At 35.9% G+C, this 18,162-nt stretch overlaps 1 protein-coding gene and 1 pseudogene across 2 annotated transcripts in view; both read right to left on the bottom strand.

Moving 5' to 3' along the window:
- The window catches only part of WDR35 (WD repeat domain 35), a 61,232-nt gene that overhangs the window by 31,200 nt on the left and 11,870 nt on the right, over positions 1-18,162 (bottom strand). For both annotated transcript variants that reach the window (XM_049651980.1, XM_049651979.1), the window contains exons 9-12: positions 14,837-14,962; positions 12,092-12,277; positions 7,510-7,570; positions 171-315 (exon numbers count right to left, since the gene is read on the bottom strand). In XM_049651980.1, the coding sequence (XP_049507937.1) occupies positions 171-315; positions 7,510-7,570; positions 12,092-12,277; positions 14,837-14,962 (518 nt within the window). The remainder of the gene's footprint in view (positions 1-170; positions 316-7,509; positions 7,571-12,091; positions 12,278-14,836; positions 14,963-18,162) is intronic.
- On the bottom strand, positions 9,044-12,085 carry LOC125937350 (ATP synthase subunit e, mitochondrial-like; annotated as a pseudogene).

The raw sequence follows: 18,162 nt of genomic DNA, 5'->3' as shown, positions 1-18,162 counted from the left end.
TCAATTTAAACAAATAATTTGAAAGATTTTGAAAGATTTTGAATGGGAAAGTATTATTTCTAGTAATCAAAACAATTTACAGTTCTCAAGCATGACAATTTAGAATTAACTATGTCTGGTTTAAATGTGATACGGCTGCGCTACTAAAAACCATGTATCAAAAGATATACCTTTCTCTCCCTTCTTTCCGAGACCGCGTGATCTGATTAATTTCCAATGCTGTGAGCTTCTTTGCCACACGATATTGCCAGGTATAAAATGCTTCTTTTGAAGCTGCTATCACATGGGTTTTGGTCATTGCAACAAATAATGGTACTATTTAAAAGAGCATTAAAACAATTAGGTTACAGTTACACAGAATCACAGAATGTTTGTGCTGCAAAGGAATTCAGTGACCACTGTATTCAACTCCTCATTTCAGACAATATACCCAACATGCAGTCTCTAAAATCAAAAAACATAACCAAAAGCTTGTAGGACCATACAAAAATATTACATGAAAATGGATCAAAGACCTAAATGTAAGAACTAAAATTACTGTAGAAATCTTAGGGGGGCGGTGGGGGGAACCTTAGAAATAAATCTTTGTGACCTTGGATTAGGCAAGAGTTTCTTGGATATGACACCAAAAGCACAAGCAACAAAAGAAAAAGTAGATAAACTGGACTTCATCAAATTTAAAACATTTGTGCTTCAAAGGACACCATCAAAAAAGTGAAAAGACAACCCACAGAATGGAAGAAAATGTTTGTAAATCGTATATGTGATAAGGAATTATTTCTAGAATATATAAAGATCTCTTACAACTCAATAATAAAAAGACAAAAAACCCAATTAAAAAATGGTCAAAGGATCTGAATAAACATTTTTCCAATGAAGATATACAGTCACTAAGCAAAGGAAAAAGATGTCCAATATCATTAGCCATCAAGCAAATGCAAATCAAAACCACAGTGACATACCACTTCAAACCCACTATAATGGCTACAATCAAAAAGTCAGCCAATAACAAGTATTGCCAAGGATGTAAGAAATGGTAGGGAAATAGTGGTGCATCCACTTTGAAAAACAGTTTGGCAGTTTCTCCATTTGCTAAATATAGAGTTACCACAGGCCCCACCAACTCCACTCCTAGGTATATACCCAAGAGAAATGAAAACAAATGTCCACACAGAAGCTCACACACCAATGTTCAGAACAGCATTGTTCATAATAGCCAAAAAGTTGAAATAGCCCAAATGTCCAATTAACTGATGAAGAGATAAATCAAATCCCACTACCTCCTCCCATCCCCATTATTATTACTGCTTGGTTTGGGCCTTTATCCTTCCCTCTGACCTCACATCTTATAATTCCTCATTAAGTTATAAAAGAAAATTCTAGATGGCTAACAAACACAGGAAAAAACGCTCAACATCACTCATCATCAGGAAAATACAAATCAAAACCACAGTGAGATACCACCTCACACCTGTCAGAATGGCTAAAATTAACAACTCAGGAAACAACAGATACACTGCTGGTAGGAATGCAAACTGGTTCAGCCACTCTGGAAAACAATGTGGAGGCTCCTTAAAAAATTAAAAATAGAATTACACTACTAGGTATTTATCCAAAGTATACAAAAAGGCTGATTTGAAGGGGTACACGCACCCCAGTGTTTATAGCAACACTATCACAATAGCCAAATTATATACACAGTGGAATACTACCCAGCGATCAAAAAGAATGAAATCTTGCCATTTGCAACAAAATGAATGGAACTGGAGTGTATTATGCTACGTGAAATACGTTAGTCAGAAAAAGACAAATATCCTATGATTTCACTCATATATAGAATTTAAGAAACAAAACAGACGAACATAGAGGAAGGGAAGGAAAAATAAGATTAAAAACAGAGAGGGAGGCAAACCATAAGAGACTCTTAAATACAGAGATCAAACTGAGGGTTGCTGGAGGGGAGGTGGGTGGAGGGATGGGCTAAATGGGTGATGGGCATTAAGGAGGGCACTTGTTGGGATGCGTATGGAGCGTTACATGTAAGTGACGAATCACTGGGTTCTACGCCTGAAACCAATACTACCCTGTATGTTAACTAACTTGAATTTAAATAAATAAATTTGATTAAAAAAAAAGAACTATTAGAGATTAAAAAAAAAATAAAATCATGAGGAAGAGAAGCTAGATTTAGAGTACTGTATGGTAAAATCTGTGTACAAGTGGACCCATGCAGTTCAAACCTGTGTTGTTCAAGAGTCAGCTGTATCATTAAAATTAATTTTTGTCTGTTTAAAAAAAAAGAAAAGAAAATTCTCCAAAGTTTCTTCCTAATTTAGGAAAATATTCTCCTAACCATATAACTTTGTTCATCTATTCCTTTTCTTAGAGAACATTTAAGCTCCTACCCTTTGTAGGACCTGTGTACCCTTTGATGACATAGCCTTATAAAATCTAGCTTAAAGATTAAAAAATAGAGGAAGAAGTAAAATAACTTGTCCAAGGTCACAAAACACAAACTAAATACCATAAAACTAAGCAAACACATTCACACAAACTATGTAAAAACAAAACAAAACTCCATCATAAAAGATCATTTTAGTACCTATTTTCTAAACTCATGAATAATTAGAATAGTATAAAACTTGTGTTTTATTAAATATTAAGCTAAATAATTATTCATATGGCCAGAATAAAGGAATGGTGTTAACAGCAGCTACCATTTATGGAGTTCTTGCCATGGTCCAAGTAAACATTTAAGGCATTAAAAGACTGAGAAAATGGACAAAGAATCAGAAACCAGGCTAATGATAAAATAATAATTGAGTAGATTACCAACTTTGTGATTCAAATTCAAGAATTTTTATATACAAAGTAATTCAGTATAGTTGAATCATGCTAAAAACATTTTTTCATTACAATTGTCAAGGTTTTTCTATTTGAAACACTACTATTGTTGAACTCTAGAGGGAGCCAGAAGCCTTTCCTGTAGGGAACAAGTGGCCGAAAGGCGATCCTAGAAAAGTAGCAAGGGCCTGGGGAGCGCTGAGTGAGAAGAATGAGCATGCCAGGCACAGGCTTTACTCAGCTTTCTCTGACCCCACTCTCACTAAATCATAAGACATTTGCTAAACGTTTAGTAAATTCTACCACAGACACTCTAATGCTGATGAGTATAATGCCTTTAGTGGGATTTGAAATAAGTTCACAACTTTAAACTATTTTCTAATATGGGGCACCTGTGTGGCTCAGTGGGTTTAGTGTCTGACTTTGGCTTAGGTCATGATCTAGTGGTTCCATGAGCTCGAGCCCCGCATTGGGCTCTCTCTGCTGTCAGCACGGAGCCCGCTTAGGATCCTCTGTCTCCCTGTCTCTCTACCTGTCTGCCTCTCTCCCGCTCTCTCTCTCAATCTCTCTCTCTCAAAAATAAACATTAAAAAAAATATTTTCTAATAAAATACAATTTTTTCTAAGCATATATGAAAGCATTCCTCTAACCAACATTTACATACAACTATAAATTATACTCATGTTCCTCTCTGATACATCCTAAATAATCACAATACCTTATCATTAGCCTGGTTAAATTAAAATGTTAATGGTTCATGGAAAGAGTCAGACTTTTGGATTCAAACTACAGGTACTTGCTTAACTCTGTGGCCTTAGATAAATCACTTATTCTCTCTGAACCTCAGTTTACTTACTGCAGTTGGAAATGATAATATCTTATACAGCTGCTTTAAAAATTAAAAGAGATAACAAAGCATGGCAAAATCTCTGGAATAGAATAAACACTTAATAATAATTTCAAAGCCAATATTTATTAACTTAAATATATATATTATATACATATATTATATATATTATTTATATATTTAAGTTAATAAATATCTACATCAGGTACATATACCATATACTATAAATACATTAACTATAATTATTTTGTTCTATATAATATATAATTGTGTTAATATATAATGAAAATATTACATAGTATATATTCTCACTCACACTCACAACTATTCTATGAGATAAGCATTATTACCCCACTGGGCAGATGAAGAAACTGAAAGAGGGGGGGGTTAAATAACTTGCTGATGTGCATGGCTAGAAAGCCGGAGGTGAGACAAAAGCCCAGTTAATCTGGCTCCATAATCTGTGCTCTTAACCATGATGGCATATTGCTTCTAATTAAGGGTTAATAATAGTATTAGATGTGGATACTAGTATTGTTTTTATTTTTATTACCTATATAGGTTTTTTTTTTATTATTATTTTTTATTTTTTTTAACATTTTATTTATTTTTGAGACAGGGAGAGACAGAGCACGAACAGGGGAGGGTCAGAGAGAGGGAGACACAGAATCTGACACAGGCTCCAGGCTCTGAGCTGTCAGCACAGAGCCCGACGCGGGGCTCGAACTCATGGACCGCGAGATCATGACCTGAGCCGAAGTCGGCCGCTTAACCGACTGAGCCACCCCGGCGCCCCTATATAGGTTTTTATAATAAAGTCACATATAAACCCATCAGTCAATACAAAAAAAAAAAAAATTACAAATACAAATATATCTAAAACATACATTCTTTGGATCAGTATGGGAGTAAATTCAGCAAATTCATATGGGTAGATAATCCTATCTACAAAAACTATGCTAGATTTTCATTAAAAGATCCATCCCATCCTGGTGGATTAGTTCTTAGTTTCCTAGAACTAAGCCCCCAGGAATAAGTTAGGAATCCAAATTTTAACAGACAGAACGTTTTAGAAAAAGAACACAACCAGGATAAAAGCATTCCATGTTCCTCTCAACTACTCATTATTTGGAAAGAAAAATTTCAAATATTTAGAATGATTATTGGAAACAAAAATTTTTAAGGAAATAATTACGCTTCCATTAGCTGAACTTTGTTAACACTTATAGGTAGAAGTCACTAGGCAGGCAAAGGATGTAAAATAACCTAAAACAACCTAGGAATTCATATATAAGTAAAACTTGCTTGTAATATTTTAATGCTGAGGCCTGAAATAAATGGCTACATCTGTAATGTTCCCTTACTTTCCTACTTACTAATTTCTCAGCCTCTTAAAAAATCTGGTAAACTGAAATTGCACTGACATGTTTTCATCAAACTGCCTTTCTCTAGAATCTATGCATGACTCCAGGCATGTGGTAGAGACCATCATTAGAAAGCCACCTACCAGCTCCCACCAAAATGGCTAAAGCACAGGCACCTGGTACTTTCCAGGCACTTTCCATGCCTTCGTTTCTCTGCAAATGCTGCTTTCTTTCTCTCCTTAAAATGTCACCTGAATAAACACTTATCCTTCAAAATTCAGCTCAAATGAAACCATCTCTAAGTAGCAAAGATACGTCTGATGTCCTTACTCACTAATATCCACTTATCCAACACCTAGCACGATACCAACCTAGCACACAGCGGGCGAACAGTACACCAGTGTCGAACGGATTAACTACATTTCATTATTTGTTTAGATATCCTACAGGAAGTTTCATAGTCAATTTTTTATAACTCCAGATACCCAGTACAGTACCAGAAACTCACTGAAGGTTTGTTAAATAAATGTGTCATTTTCCATTTTCATGATAGAAATAAGTACTTTCCATATGCTCAATAAGCATTTGTTATAGGGCAGGCACAGTGTTAGAGGAATACAGAAATTAATAAGACATAGATCTCTAAGGAGTCCAAAATCTTGTGGGGAAGGCAAACGAGAAAATCAGTAATTGTAGCGCAGAGTAAAAAGTAGTACTCTGAACAGAAGTGCACCTTTAAAATACCTCTTAAAGGTATTTTAAGAGCTCAAAGGAAGAGCACCGGAAAAGGGCACATAACTCCTCCATGCATAGTACAAAAGCCCCACAGACTAAACTTGTATAATAATGCATAAAGTTCTTTTAAAAAGTTTCTACAGAGATTGGCAGGAGGAAGAGCAGCACAAAAATTACACTTTCCAGAGCAACATCAGTTACACACTTTTTTCGTTTTACCCTCCAGTCCTCACAAAAATTTGGCATACAAACTTAAAAAAGGAATTTTACAGGATATGTATGAAACAAAAATGTTGAGTCCTTGGCTTGGTTTACTGCAAACCAATGAAAGAACTGTTTGTTAAAATTTCAGCCAGCAAGACTGCAAAAAAAAAAAAAAAAGTTTCAAGACTCAAAAATACAAATAATCATGCCCTCAAGTATTTGCCATTTTATGAAGGTGAAGGATTTACATCTGGCTTTATGAAAAAAAAAAAAAAAAGACTACCTATGATTAAAATTACTTTGAGGCTAACCCTACCATCATTATTCTGTTAAAACTTTTGATATCAAAAGAAAAAACATATAATCTAAAGACTGACATAATTCATCCCTTAAAGACTGTTATGTTTCCAATACAAGATATTCCTGTGATAAGAGTCTGTAATAATTTTAAGCTAAGCCTTTTAACAAGGAACACTAACATATATACATATATATGCAGGTACAAATATAAACATACCTCTATAACAATGAACGTAAGATATGAAGTTGAAAAGTGTCAATATATAAAACTGAGTTACCAAAACTCTAAACAGACAGCATAAAATCTTGAAAGCCCATTAAGTATTTCTCACATTTGCTTGTATCACCCAAACAGTTTAGCAAAATATATTTAGAAGGGAGACACATTTGATGAAGGTTAAATATGAAATCTGAAAAAAAAAAAAAAATGACTAGCTCTCAGATTCAGAAAATTCAGTGGGTTTTCAATTTCTGAAGTCTAATAATTTTTCTAATACCATATCCAATAAACTACCACACTTAAAACACATTACTTTCGGAGGTTATAGTGAAATCGCCGCAAAATATTTGGTAATGATTTTTAACAAAAAAATTTAAGAGTTAGATGAGAAATTTTTTAATGGTTACTTTCATAATTGTTGGATAGAGGGAATGGTAACTCTAAAGTAACAAATGTCTCCTGAAAACAAACAAAAAAAAAAAAATCAGGAATTTTTGAAAGCTGTCTCTATTAATAGATTGATTTCATTAGAAAAATCTGGAAAGAGAAAATGCACTTTTACAAGCAGCTAAAGTGTTTTTATAGAAGAGAGGTATTTGCAAGAAGCTTATTAATAATAAAAGTGGTTTAACAGCAAAATTGTTTCTATAATCCCATTTATTACATGCTAATCATTACATTGCATACCAATTCCTACACAAGTATATTTCCCATTGAAAGCAAATAATGGCAGTATAACAGTCATGAGATTACTGTGGCTTTTAGAGTAAACTTATAATTTATTGTATTAAACAGGATATTTATACGGTGAAGTGGAGCATTATTAATAATTTGACTACGATAATTGGCATAAACTGGTGCTGGACTTGGCAAACCAGGAAAAATGGTCATTCTTGTTTAGAAGACCATTTTAATTAATAATGTCATAGCTAGGTTTTTAAATTAGTTGTACAAATAAAACTTGATTAAAGAGGGAATAGACACATTTCCTTACCAATATCAATATATTTGGGATCCAAAGGTGTGCCAATAGAATTACAAAGAACTAGCACAAACTGTGAACAAATAAAACAAAGAGTATCAGAATTCCTGGTTCTGTACAATAAAAGAAATAATGCTTAACATATCATGCTTATCTCTGTAAAGTATCACAACTGGGAAATAACTGACAAAATTGTTAAGTGCAAAGAATAGCAGACAAATATAATCTACAGCATTAAACATAAAGATATACGAATTAAAATTAAACCAAGGCTGATTTCTCAATATAATGGAACACTGTCATTTTTAAGAGTTCACCTAAGAAACACAAGTACACTGGCTACGTTTCATTATTTACACTTCTAAAATTCCTGATCAGCTCTAACCTCAAAATTCATTTTTATCTTATAATCAGCTATATAAGAACTAATTTGTTACCATTGCACCAAATGTTTCCATCTCGTTCTCCTCCTTTGAAGCAATATAAAAATGACATGTACACAATTAATTATCAATAATTAATATTCAGTAAAATAATCAAGCATAATGCACACTTTACACCATACTAAAGTAATAATTTCATTCTTCTATTGTTAATCACCTTTTCTATATCTTGTGCTAAGAATAATATTTTACTTAGATATTCTCCCGATTGGAATAACAACTTCAAATAAACCAATTCTCTACGTACTACTTACATGCAGACTTTCTCTTTCTTTTTTCAGCTTCTCAAGAAAAACTTCTTTAATTTCATAAATGTAAATTAAATGAACCCTTGTGCACTGTTGGTGGGAATGTAAACTGATGCTGCCATTGTGGAAAACAGTATGGAGGTTTCTCAAAAAGTTAAAAATAGAACCACACTAGGATCCAGGAATCACATTACTGAGTATTTACCCAAAAAACACAAAAACACTAATTCAAAGGGATACATGCTCTCCTATATTTACTGCAGCATCATTTACAATAGCCAAGCTATGGAAGCAGCCCAAGTGTCCATCAATAGATGAATGGATAAAGAAGATGTGTTATACACACACACACACACACACACACACACACACTATTCAGTCATAAAAAAATTAAATCTTGCCATTTGCAACAACATGGATGGAGCTAGAGAGTATGATGCTAAGTGAAATAAGTCAGACAAAGACAAATACCATGATTTCACTCATATGTGGAATTTAAGAAACAAAACAAATGAGCAAAGAAAAAAAAGGCAGAGAGAGAGAGATACAAACCAAGAAACAGGCTCTTAACTATAGAAAACAAATTGATGGTTACCAGAGGGAAAAGGAGTGGGGATGGGGGAAACAGGTGACAGGAATTACACATCAAGAATACACATCAGAATGAGCACTGAGAAATGTATGGAAGTGTTGAATCACTATATTGTACACCTGAAACTAACATAACACTGTATGTTAATAATGCTGGAATTAAAATAAAAATTTAATTTAAAAAAGAAAAAAATTAATTTTTAAAAAAACAAACTAAATGACAAAAATTATACTAAAATATAATTTACTTTTCCACTACTTAAAATAAGCTGATTTACTGCCACAAAATACCACAAGTAACTTGTATTTGTTAATCCACATATCATCTACGTGCTCATAGCTTAAAGAATTGGAAGAGTTCCTAAGAACTCTTCTTACTGAAGAGTAAGAAGAAGTCCTCCCCTAAAACTTCCCATTTTCTGCTCCCTGGAGTAATGACTTTCAGCTCCTTTAATTCATCCTTTTGATATTTACCTCCACAAACCTAAGTAACACGTTGATAATGCTACTTCTTATTTTGTTCTGTTTCCACCTGGAGCAGTATCTACTGACTTCTCACTATCACTTCCCACTATCTTTCAGTCCCCTTTCCAGCCTCCCATCACACAGGGGTACACTTCCACCATTCCGGCTTTCCACTTACAATTTTGTTAGATCAGGATTTTAGGGGTTAATATGATTATACTTTAATTAAAAGTTTTTTAATTACAATATCCATTTAATTACAAAATTAATTTAAAAAGCATCATTTTGATTATGTAAACGCTATCCACGGCTGAGCTGTAAGTACGTCACGATTTATTCTCAAGCGCATTTTGCTTTCCCTGTAGTTGGTAACTGCCTTTCTTTTTTCTCTTTGCTTGGTTTCTCTATACCCAATTACCCAATTGGGTATAGTCCCCAATTACCTCCCAGTTATGTACATCTCCTCTCAAGAGCTCAACCACATTAAGCGTTCTATTAATTTCATCTTGAGTTTCCTCTGGAGCCACGTGATCTGTCATCTGATGACTCCCTAGGCATGCCGCACACTGTCAACTGGTACCACTATGCACCACTGCTGTCAGGTTATCCAGTTTCTTCCTCTTGGTCTTTTCCTCGTTTTGGTAGGCCATATTCTGAAGTAACTAAGAAAGCTTGGGAGGTAAGTTTTTGGTGACCTTGTACATCTAAAAATGTCTTTGTCCTACCTTCATTTTATCTTTTTTCCACACAACACAGAAAGCTCTATTCATCCACACTAGTCCAGAGAAAGGCAGGTATGCTGTTTAGTATGCTGTTGTCTTGGTTTCCTGCCAGTTCTCTCTCCATCCATTTCCGCTCAACCTGCTTCTTTTTCTCCTCGGCTGCTATCCTCTTTTCCTCTTCTGCCCAAGGTTTCAGGTACCTATAGCACTTGGTTCTGTAGGCCACACCAAGGAGCAGGGCTGAGGAGCAGCCGAGCTCGAGGAGCAGTCAGACCTGCACCAGCAGCACAATCTCGTCCATAACCTTCACGCTGGAAGCACTGTGCAATCAGTCTCCTTCCTTCATTTTAATTAGTCTGCTTCAGATATGGAATTCAAGACAGGAAATCATTTTCCCTCAAAATTTTGAAAGCAATTCTCCAAAGTATTGCTGTTGACAAGATGAATGCCGTTATGATGCCTGACCGAATGAAGTCTTTCTGAAAGCTTATAGGATCTTCTTTTTATCCCATGTTCTGAAACTTCACAATGATGTGTTTTGATTTGGAAATATTTTTATTCACTGAGGTAGACACTTTCAATCTCAAAACCGAAGGGAAATTTTCTTGAATAGTCTCTTCTCTCTTTGGATTACTTCCCTCCTCTTTGCCTACCTATTCACTGAACTTCCAGGGCTGGTCCTCTGATTTTCTTATTCACTCCTGTTTTCCATTTCCTTGTCTTTCTGCTCCACTTTATAGGAGTTTTCCTTGATTTTATCTTCTAACTCTTCTACCAAATTTTTCATTGCTATTATCATATTTGTAATTTCCAAAAACTTTTTCTATAGTATCCCTTCCTTGTTTTATGGATGTAGTATCCCTTAACTCTAATAATTTGAAATGACTCTTCTGAATTGTTCTTCTCCCTGCCGAATCTCTGCTTCCTCCCCATTCTTTTCTCCTTGTGTTTATTTTTGTGTGTGTCTGTTAAATGAGATGCTTTCCTCAAACGTCTGACAATCCTTGTCTATCTGCTTCTATTTCAGAGTATGACACTGAAAGCTGCTTGTAATCTATTGGTTTATGGGTGAGCCTCATGACTGGTCTTCACAGTAAGGTGACGAGGCAGGGATATTTCCTTGGGAACTCCCCATAGGAGAACTTTTAGAGGTCTTTTCTCTTGAACTGGTCAGATTCTCCAGACAGGACTCTTTATATGCCTTTTTAATTTTCTCCTTCCTGCATAATCTCTGGTACTTCCAAATTGTTTTTCCATTTGTTTCTTTCTCCTACCAGGTACCATTAAGTCCTGTGTCTCTTCAGGATTCTGGGATGAAAACTGGTTACTTCTTTGCTTTCTCCATTGATGACTTAGGATTCAGCTTTCTTAGGTCTGCTAAGGTAATTACCACTAATCCACCCACTCTTTAACCCCCAAAACTATGTTACCATTTCCTTTCTCTTTCTGGTCCCTATGGGCTTATGACTTTTCAAAAAATACCTTTACTGTTATTTTAGTAAGTTTCAAGAGAGAACAGAGCCAAAGGTGGCTGTTCAAATGGCCACCTTAAACCAAAAACTTTATGCTTTTTAATGGAATAAAATAATTTATAACACAGCCAAAGATAATGATAATCCTTTTTTGAAAAATGTATATGCTTCTGCAAATATTTAAATTGTTTCATACTTTTTAAGGCATTATTTATATTATTTATTTTACACTATGAGACGGTTATTTTTAAAGCAATGTAACTCCAAATAAAAGTATACTTCTCAATGTCAAAACTACCCAAAGTGTTATAATGATCATAGTTACATAACTTCTTGAGCATTTATACTAGACATCTGGATATTCATTTTTCCTCGTGGAATTTTAACTTGGAAAAAGACGGTAGTATTTTAAATATGTTTCAGAGACAAAAAGCTTCCATACTGAACTGGTGAGTATGAAATGCTAATGGATTAGCTAATTGGAAAAAAAAAATAGAGTCACAATGGAATCACATAACTTTCCAAAACAGAGGTCCAGACAGACATGGCCAATAGACCCAACACTTTGCTGTACTGCCAGCAGAGAGGCTATACCTGAGAAGGAGAGGTTAACCCATACCCATCTTAGCTTTAACATATGAAGGAACACTTACCTGAGGATGATTTTCATCAGCTTTCGTAGCCAAAATGCAGAAATCTCCACAGGTAGTAATAGAAATGAGACTCTTCACATATTTAACATATTTCTCGTTGTTTTTTGTATCCCAAAAGATAACACAATACTCTGGACGATCAGGTCTGGTATAAGCATATACTACAGTATTGGAGCAATAACCCCACTAGGAAGAAAGGAAGGAGCAAAGGGCCAGAACAGGAGGGAAGAAAAGAGGGAGAGAGAAAGAGGAAAAGAACATTTAACACTGGGAACAAAAAATCTTATTATGTACTGCAGATACGTGGTTTTTTGGTGCTGACAAAATATATTCTTCAGGAATAAAAGACAGAAAGACTGAACATTCAGCACAATACCTTTTCTCACTAAAATAACAAAAAATCTAAGAGAAACACAGTTATCAAACAAAGAATGTACTGCAAAAATAAGTTTAGTTTAACTTTCCTTATTTCCATTTGTAAGATTCACGCTTCGGTGGTGAAAATCTCGGATTTTTCAGTAGTCCGTAACAGCTGCCATGAGGGACAACAGGAGGAGTGACCCCTGTCAAAAGCTTAACTTCTGGGTCCCCAAGCCAAATTTCAAAAACAGATGCTTTGCTTTTTCTCCCCTATCTACATTTTCTACATTTGTTTTTACCAGAGTAACATATGCACATGGTGTAGAGTCAAATAATTCTACATAGCTAATTTAAAACAAAAATAGAATGCAGACCCCACTGACTAATTTCCTGCCAGTGGTAGCCATTTGTAACTCTGAGCTTTGACTCTTGTTATCTACCTCCATATCACATATGTATTGATTATGGCTTATGGAATGTCTTTCTCTTGGGCTAACTCTCCCAATATATTCATAATGTAATTTTGAATAAAGCAATATTCAAAGTTAATATTATGACTATGTTTACTATTCAAAATTAAGGCATATTTACTTTTTATAGGATGGTTAGTTTTTAAAATAAGCTTTTTACTTTAAAATAATTTTAGATTTATATAGAAGTCACAAGGATAATACAGAGTTCCCTATAGTCCTCTCCATTTCCCCCTGCTGTGAATACCTTACATTGCTGTGGTACATTCATCACAACTAAGAAGCCAGCACGGATCCAGTACTATTAACTAAACTCCACACCTTATTTACATTTCATGAGTTTTTCGCCAATGTTCTTTTTCTATCTCAGAATCCTACTTGGAATACATTATGTTTAGTCATCTTGTTTCCTTAGGCTCCTCTGGTCTGTGATGATTTCTCAGTCTTTCCCCATTTTTAATGACCTAGACAGTTTTGAGGAGTACTGGTCAGGTATTTTGCAGAATGTCCTTCAATGTGGGTTTGTGTGATGTTTTTCTCCTGCTTAGACTGGGATTTTCAGAAAGACCATCAGAGAAGTGAAGACCTCTTCTCATGTGCCACATTAGGGGTACGTGATATCTATGTGACACCGGTGATGATGCTAGCCTTGATCACCTAGACAATGTGGTGTCTGCCAGGTTCCTCCACTGTAAAGTGACTTTGCTTTTCACCCTTTCCATACTCTACTCTTTGGAAGTGAGTCACTAAATGCGACTCACATTCAAGTTAGGGGGGCGGGGGACCAGCCGGGGTAGTGTCTAAGTAACTCAAATACTTCTGTAAGGAAGATTTGTTTCTTCTCCCCCATTTATGTATTTAAATAATCTATTTTAGATCAGGTTTTGCTTGTGGACACTTATTTTTATAATTTGGGTTACAATCCAATGTTACATCATTTATTTTGTTGCTCAAATTGTTCCAGTTTTGGCCATTGGGAGCTCTTTCAGGTTGGCTCCTTTGTCTCTTTGGCATGCCCCCATCCTTTTGTTTGAGACTTCCTTACTTTCTGCCACTATCAGAGGCTCCAGGTTCATCTTGCATTTTTCCCACCCTAGTCCTAGAATCAGACAGCTCTCCAAGGCGCTTTGCCTTCTAAAAAATGGATTAAGTTTTTCACACATAACAAATATTCTTAGCATTTTGCAGCTCAATTAATCTCATACTTCTGAATTTGTTTTGGGTCAAATGTTAAATTTAAGATAAAGTACTGGTTAGTATCATGCTGCTTATTTTCATTTTCCTCTTCCGATCCATCCTCTCCCCTTCTTTACCCTACACTATGCCCTGGAAACTATCTTCTATGAACTCCATCATGTGGGCTGCCTTGCCTTCTAGTTTCCAGCTGGGTCTGGCCAATAGAAGGCACCAGCAGGTGGAGAGATGGCTGAAGTACTCCCTCCCCAAAGCTGTCTCTGTCCAGCCAGTCAGCAGAAGCTGCGCTCCCACAGGACAGTCTGTCTTGTATAACCACAGCCCCAGTGGGTTCCAGAAACTATAATACTTCCCTATCTTGCCCACCATTGCTAATACCTGGATGCTTGCCTTGTCAACCCTTACTGAACCCCTTAACCTTGCCCACACCTCTGTAATAAACCCTTCATCAATCTGTTTTCAATTATTCTTTTGTGTGTGCCATGCGTTTCCTGCTGAGACCCTGACTGTTGGGAGTATTTTATTAATTATATATAGTATTCTAGAAAAGCTTTCTGGTTCTAAAGTCTCCACACTAAAAACACCTCCTTTCATCTGGTTTCTAAAATAAAGTGGCTGTGAATACATGCAAGAAACATATTATACTTCAAGCTACAACAAAACTATTTAGTAAAAACAGCCTTTTTTTTTTTTTTTTTTTACAACTGCTCATAATACTCACCTTATAATCGGGTCGAATGTTTGCAAAATATATAAAAGAATCAACAGCTAGTGCAATTTTCAGTCCTCCTCCTTCCCAAGATAGTGCAGACATCTGCTTTCCAGGAACCTTCAAAGTACCCAAATGCTGAAAAAAATGATTATATTTAACCTAAAGTATTGCAATTAATAAAATATAAATTACCACCCACACCACTTCACAGACATCAAGAGTGGCATAAAAATTATTTTGTGAAAGGTTACCACTCACTTCATAATCATTTTCCTTGAATTTTTATAATGAAAAACATACATACGATAGGAGAAATTTATGAACAATAACCAAAGAATTCAGTATCAAATTTCATCAAATCTAAGATTTGAAATCCAGAGATTTAAATATGCATCTTTACTTTTATGTACAACTCAGGAAAGAAAAAAATACATTGTTAATTAAAATAGAAACTCTGACTATACGATGCACCCCAATTTTGAAGTTGTTAAAAGAAAAAAACAACTGCGCCTCCTGGGGGTGCCTGGCTGGCTCAGTCAGTGGAACACGCGACTCTTGATCTCAGGGTCGTGCTTCGAGCCCCACGTTGGGTGTAGAGATACTTAAAAATAAAATATTTTTTAAAAAACTGTGCTTCTTGGAATCAATGAATTGTGGCAGTAAACACGATGCTTAAGGCTGGGCTCTCTTTCACCCCCCACAGCCAGTGGGTCAGCAGTCCCATCGCTTCCGCTCACATCCATCCTCCACTGCCACAGCCTCTTTTCCTGAGTGAATGATGGTAACGGTCGAACTGCAATTTTTACCTCTCACCTCTTTCCTCATTCCCAGCCTCCATCCCCCAAATTCAATTCTTCATTTTACTGTCATAATTACCTTTCTGGGACACAAATCCAATCATGTCCTACCCTGCTTTAAAAAATGTTTAATAATTTTTAAAAATCAATAGCTCCCCACCATCACATTCTTTAGCAGAGTATGCAATGCCTCTTCCCATCTGGCCCAAAACCATACTCTTGGGTTCAGTACCCCACTATCTGGCCATAATGCTTGTGTTCTCACTCATGAGAGGACCACTATGCCTCCAGACCTTTGGCCCAGATAATATCTCTTCTGCCTGAAATCTCCCTTTCCTCCCCCATCCTTACTCTCCCTTGCCCTACTGGAGCACCGCTCTCCATCCTCCAAGACACAACTTTAATACTGCTTCCTGCCTTCTCCCTCCTTCTGTGGGTCCAGAGAATTCAGATAGTGAGCGACCTGAGAGCCCTAACTTCATCATGCTTATATCTATGTCCCTACCCCTTAATGGACTGGTTGGTAAACAGGTACTCAATAAATATCTGTTAAGTATATAAATGTATCATGCATCCAAATTAATGTCTTCAAATATGACAACATGCTTGATACTTTTAATTACAACTATACCAAACTTACAGTTTTCAATTTAACATAGCACATTTTATGGCTAAGTTAACAGTGAATAAATGAATACAAAGACATTTTCAGGTGGTCATAAAAAAAGAAAATATTTTAAATCTATGCTTTTTTGACCTAAGAATTTTAATAAGTTGTACCAGTATCCTCTGTTCTTTTTTTTAAAAAAATTTTTTCTTAATGTTTATTTATTTTTGAGAGAGAGACAGAGCATGAGCAGGGGAGGGGCAGAGAAAGAAGGAGACACAGAATGTGAGGCAGGCTCCAGGCTCTGAGCTGTCAGGACAGAGCCCGATGCAGGGCTCAAACTCACGAACTGTGAGATTATGACCCAAGCTAAAGCCGGACACTTAACCAACTGAGTCACCCAGGGTGCCCCAACGGCATCCTTTGTTCTTAAGCAGATATGCTCGAAAGTCAAATTTAATGTATTAAACTCCATTTTGTCAGGAAAACGGATAAGGGTAAAGATGTTTTAACCTAGAAAGATCCACTCTATCTGTCCTGCTGCCTGTAGGAAACCAAAGGGAGAAAGCAGGCTCTCATGACAGCACTCTTTGTACTGACAGCCTGCACTGGAAGAATAAGGCTATCTCCCCACTCTGCAAACCAGCCAGGTGATGGCAGCAGCAAGGAGAGATAAGCTGACTTGTAGTAAGCACAGTGCTAGGCATTTTCTCGTTGTTACCTCCTTTAATTTTTGCAACAGTGCCATGAAGTATTACCTTTATTTCAGAACATAAGTAAATTGAGTCTCAGAGGTTAAATAAGTTCGCTAAGTAAAACTACACTGCGGAAATGGAATTCAAAGCCAAAGCCAGGCCAACCTGACTACAAATCGCATGCTCTATTAGCCCTTTCCACGGCTGAGACCACAGTATAAAAACCAGAAGACTGTGGCCTTCAGGATCAAAAGCAAATTGCTTCTTGAAGTTTCCTTAAGTTTAAATCTTTAGATAACCTCCTTCCAAGTTATCTTCATAACATAAATCCACAATAAGTCCCCCATATATTCACTCATTCAAAAAAATACTAAGTAACTAATATACCTCGAGGAACTATGCTAGATACTTTTAATTACAACCATACCAAACCAACTTACACTTTTCACATGAGCACATAGCACACTGTTTTGCAAGGTAAAACAAACAGGCCTTAGGATCCATGTTTTTCTACTTAGAGAAGGCCGAGCTAACAAAAATAAGCAGATGAAACAATGTAACAATAAGCCAATGCGACAAAAACAACCAATAAAGAACATCAATTAAAAAGGAGGCTGCAACCATTGAAATAACTGGAATTCAGATTTTTAATAGTTAGGAACCTTGAGAACTATACTTCTGTTTTCCTTAGCTTTTAACATCTACCAGAAATATTATCAGGTAGCAACGTAGGGAGAGTACCTACTCTCTACATCACACTCTACTGCGTATTTTGAGATACTGATACAAAAGCATGAGCTGACACCATTTTTTTCTTTCACAGAAATTATTAAAATATATTTTTAAATATTACATAAAAATATTAAAACAACTGGGGAAGGCTTTTGTACAACAAAAACACATATTATTGAAATCTATGGTGAATTTATAAAATCCAACAGGGACTAAATGGAACCTAGAGTTAGAAAATAAAACAAGTATAAAGTTATTAAGCTTAGTTAATATTAAGTTTTCGTTTCCTAAATTCTTTAAAATTCACAATATATTGGGGAGCCTGGGTGGCTCAGTCAGTTAGGCGTCTGACTTTGGCTCAGGTCATGATCTCGCGGTTGGTGAGTTCAAGCCCCGCGTCGGGCTCTGTGCTGACAGCTCAGAGCCTGGAGCCTGCTTCGGATTCTGTGTCTCCCTCTCTCTCTGCCCCTCTCCTGCTCATGCTCTGTCTCTGTCTCAAAAATA

This window comes from Panthera uncia (assembly GCF_023721935.1).
Source record: "Panthera uncia isolate 11264 chromosome A3 unlocalized genomic scaffold, Puncia_PCG_1.0 HiC_scaffold_12, whole genome shotgun sequence".
NCBI classification, from domain to species: domain Eukaryota; kingdom Metazoa; phylum Chordata; class Mammalia; order Carnivora; family Felidae; genus Panthera; species Panthera uncia.
Note: the sequence above shows the minus strand (reverse complement) of the source record. Positions and strands in the feature narration are given on the sequence as shown.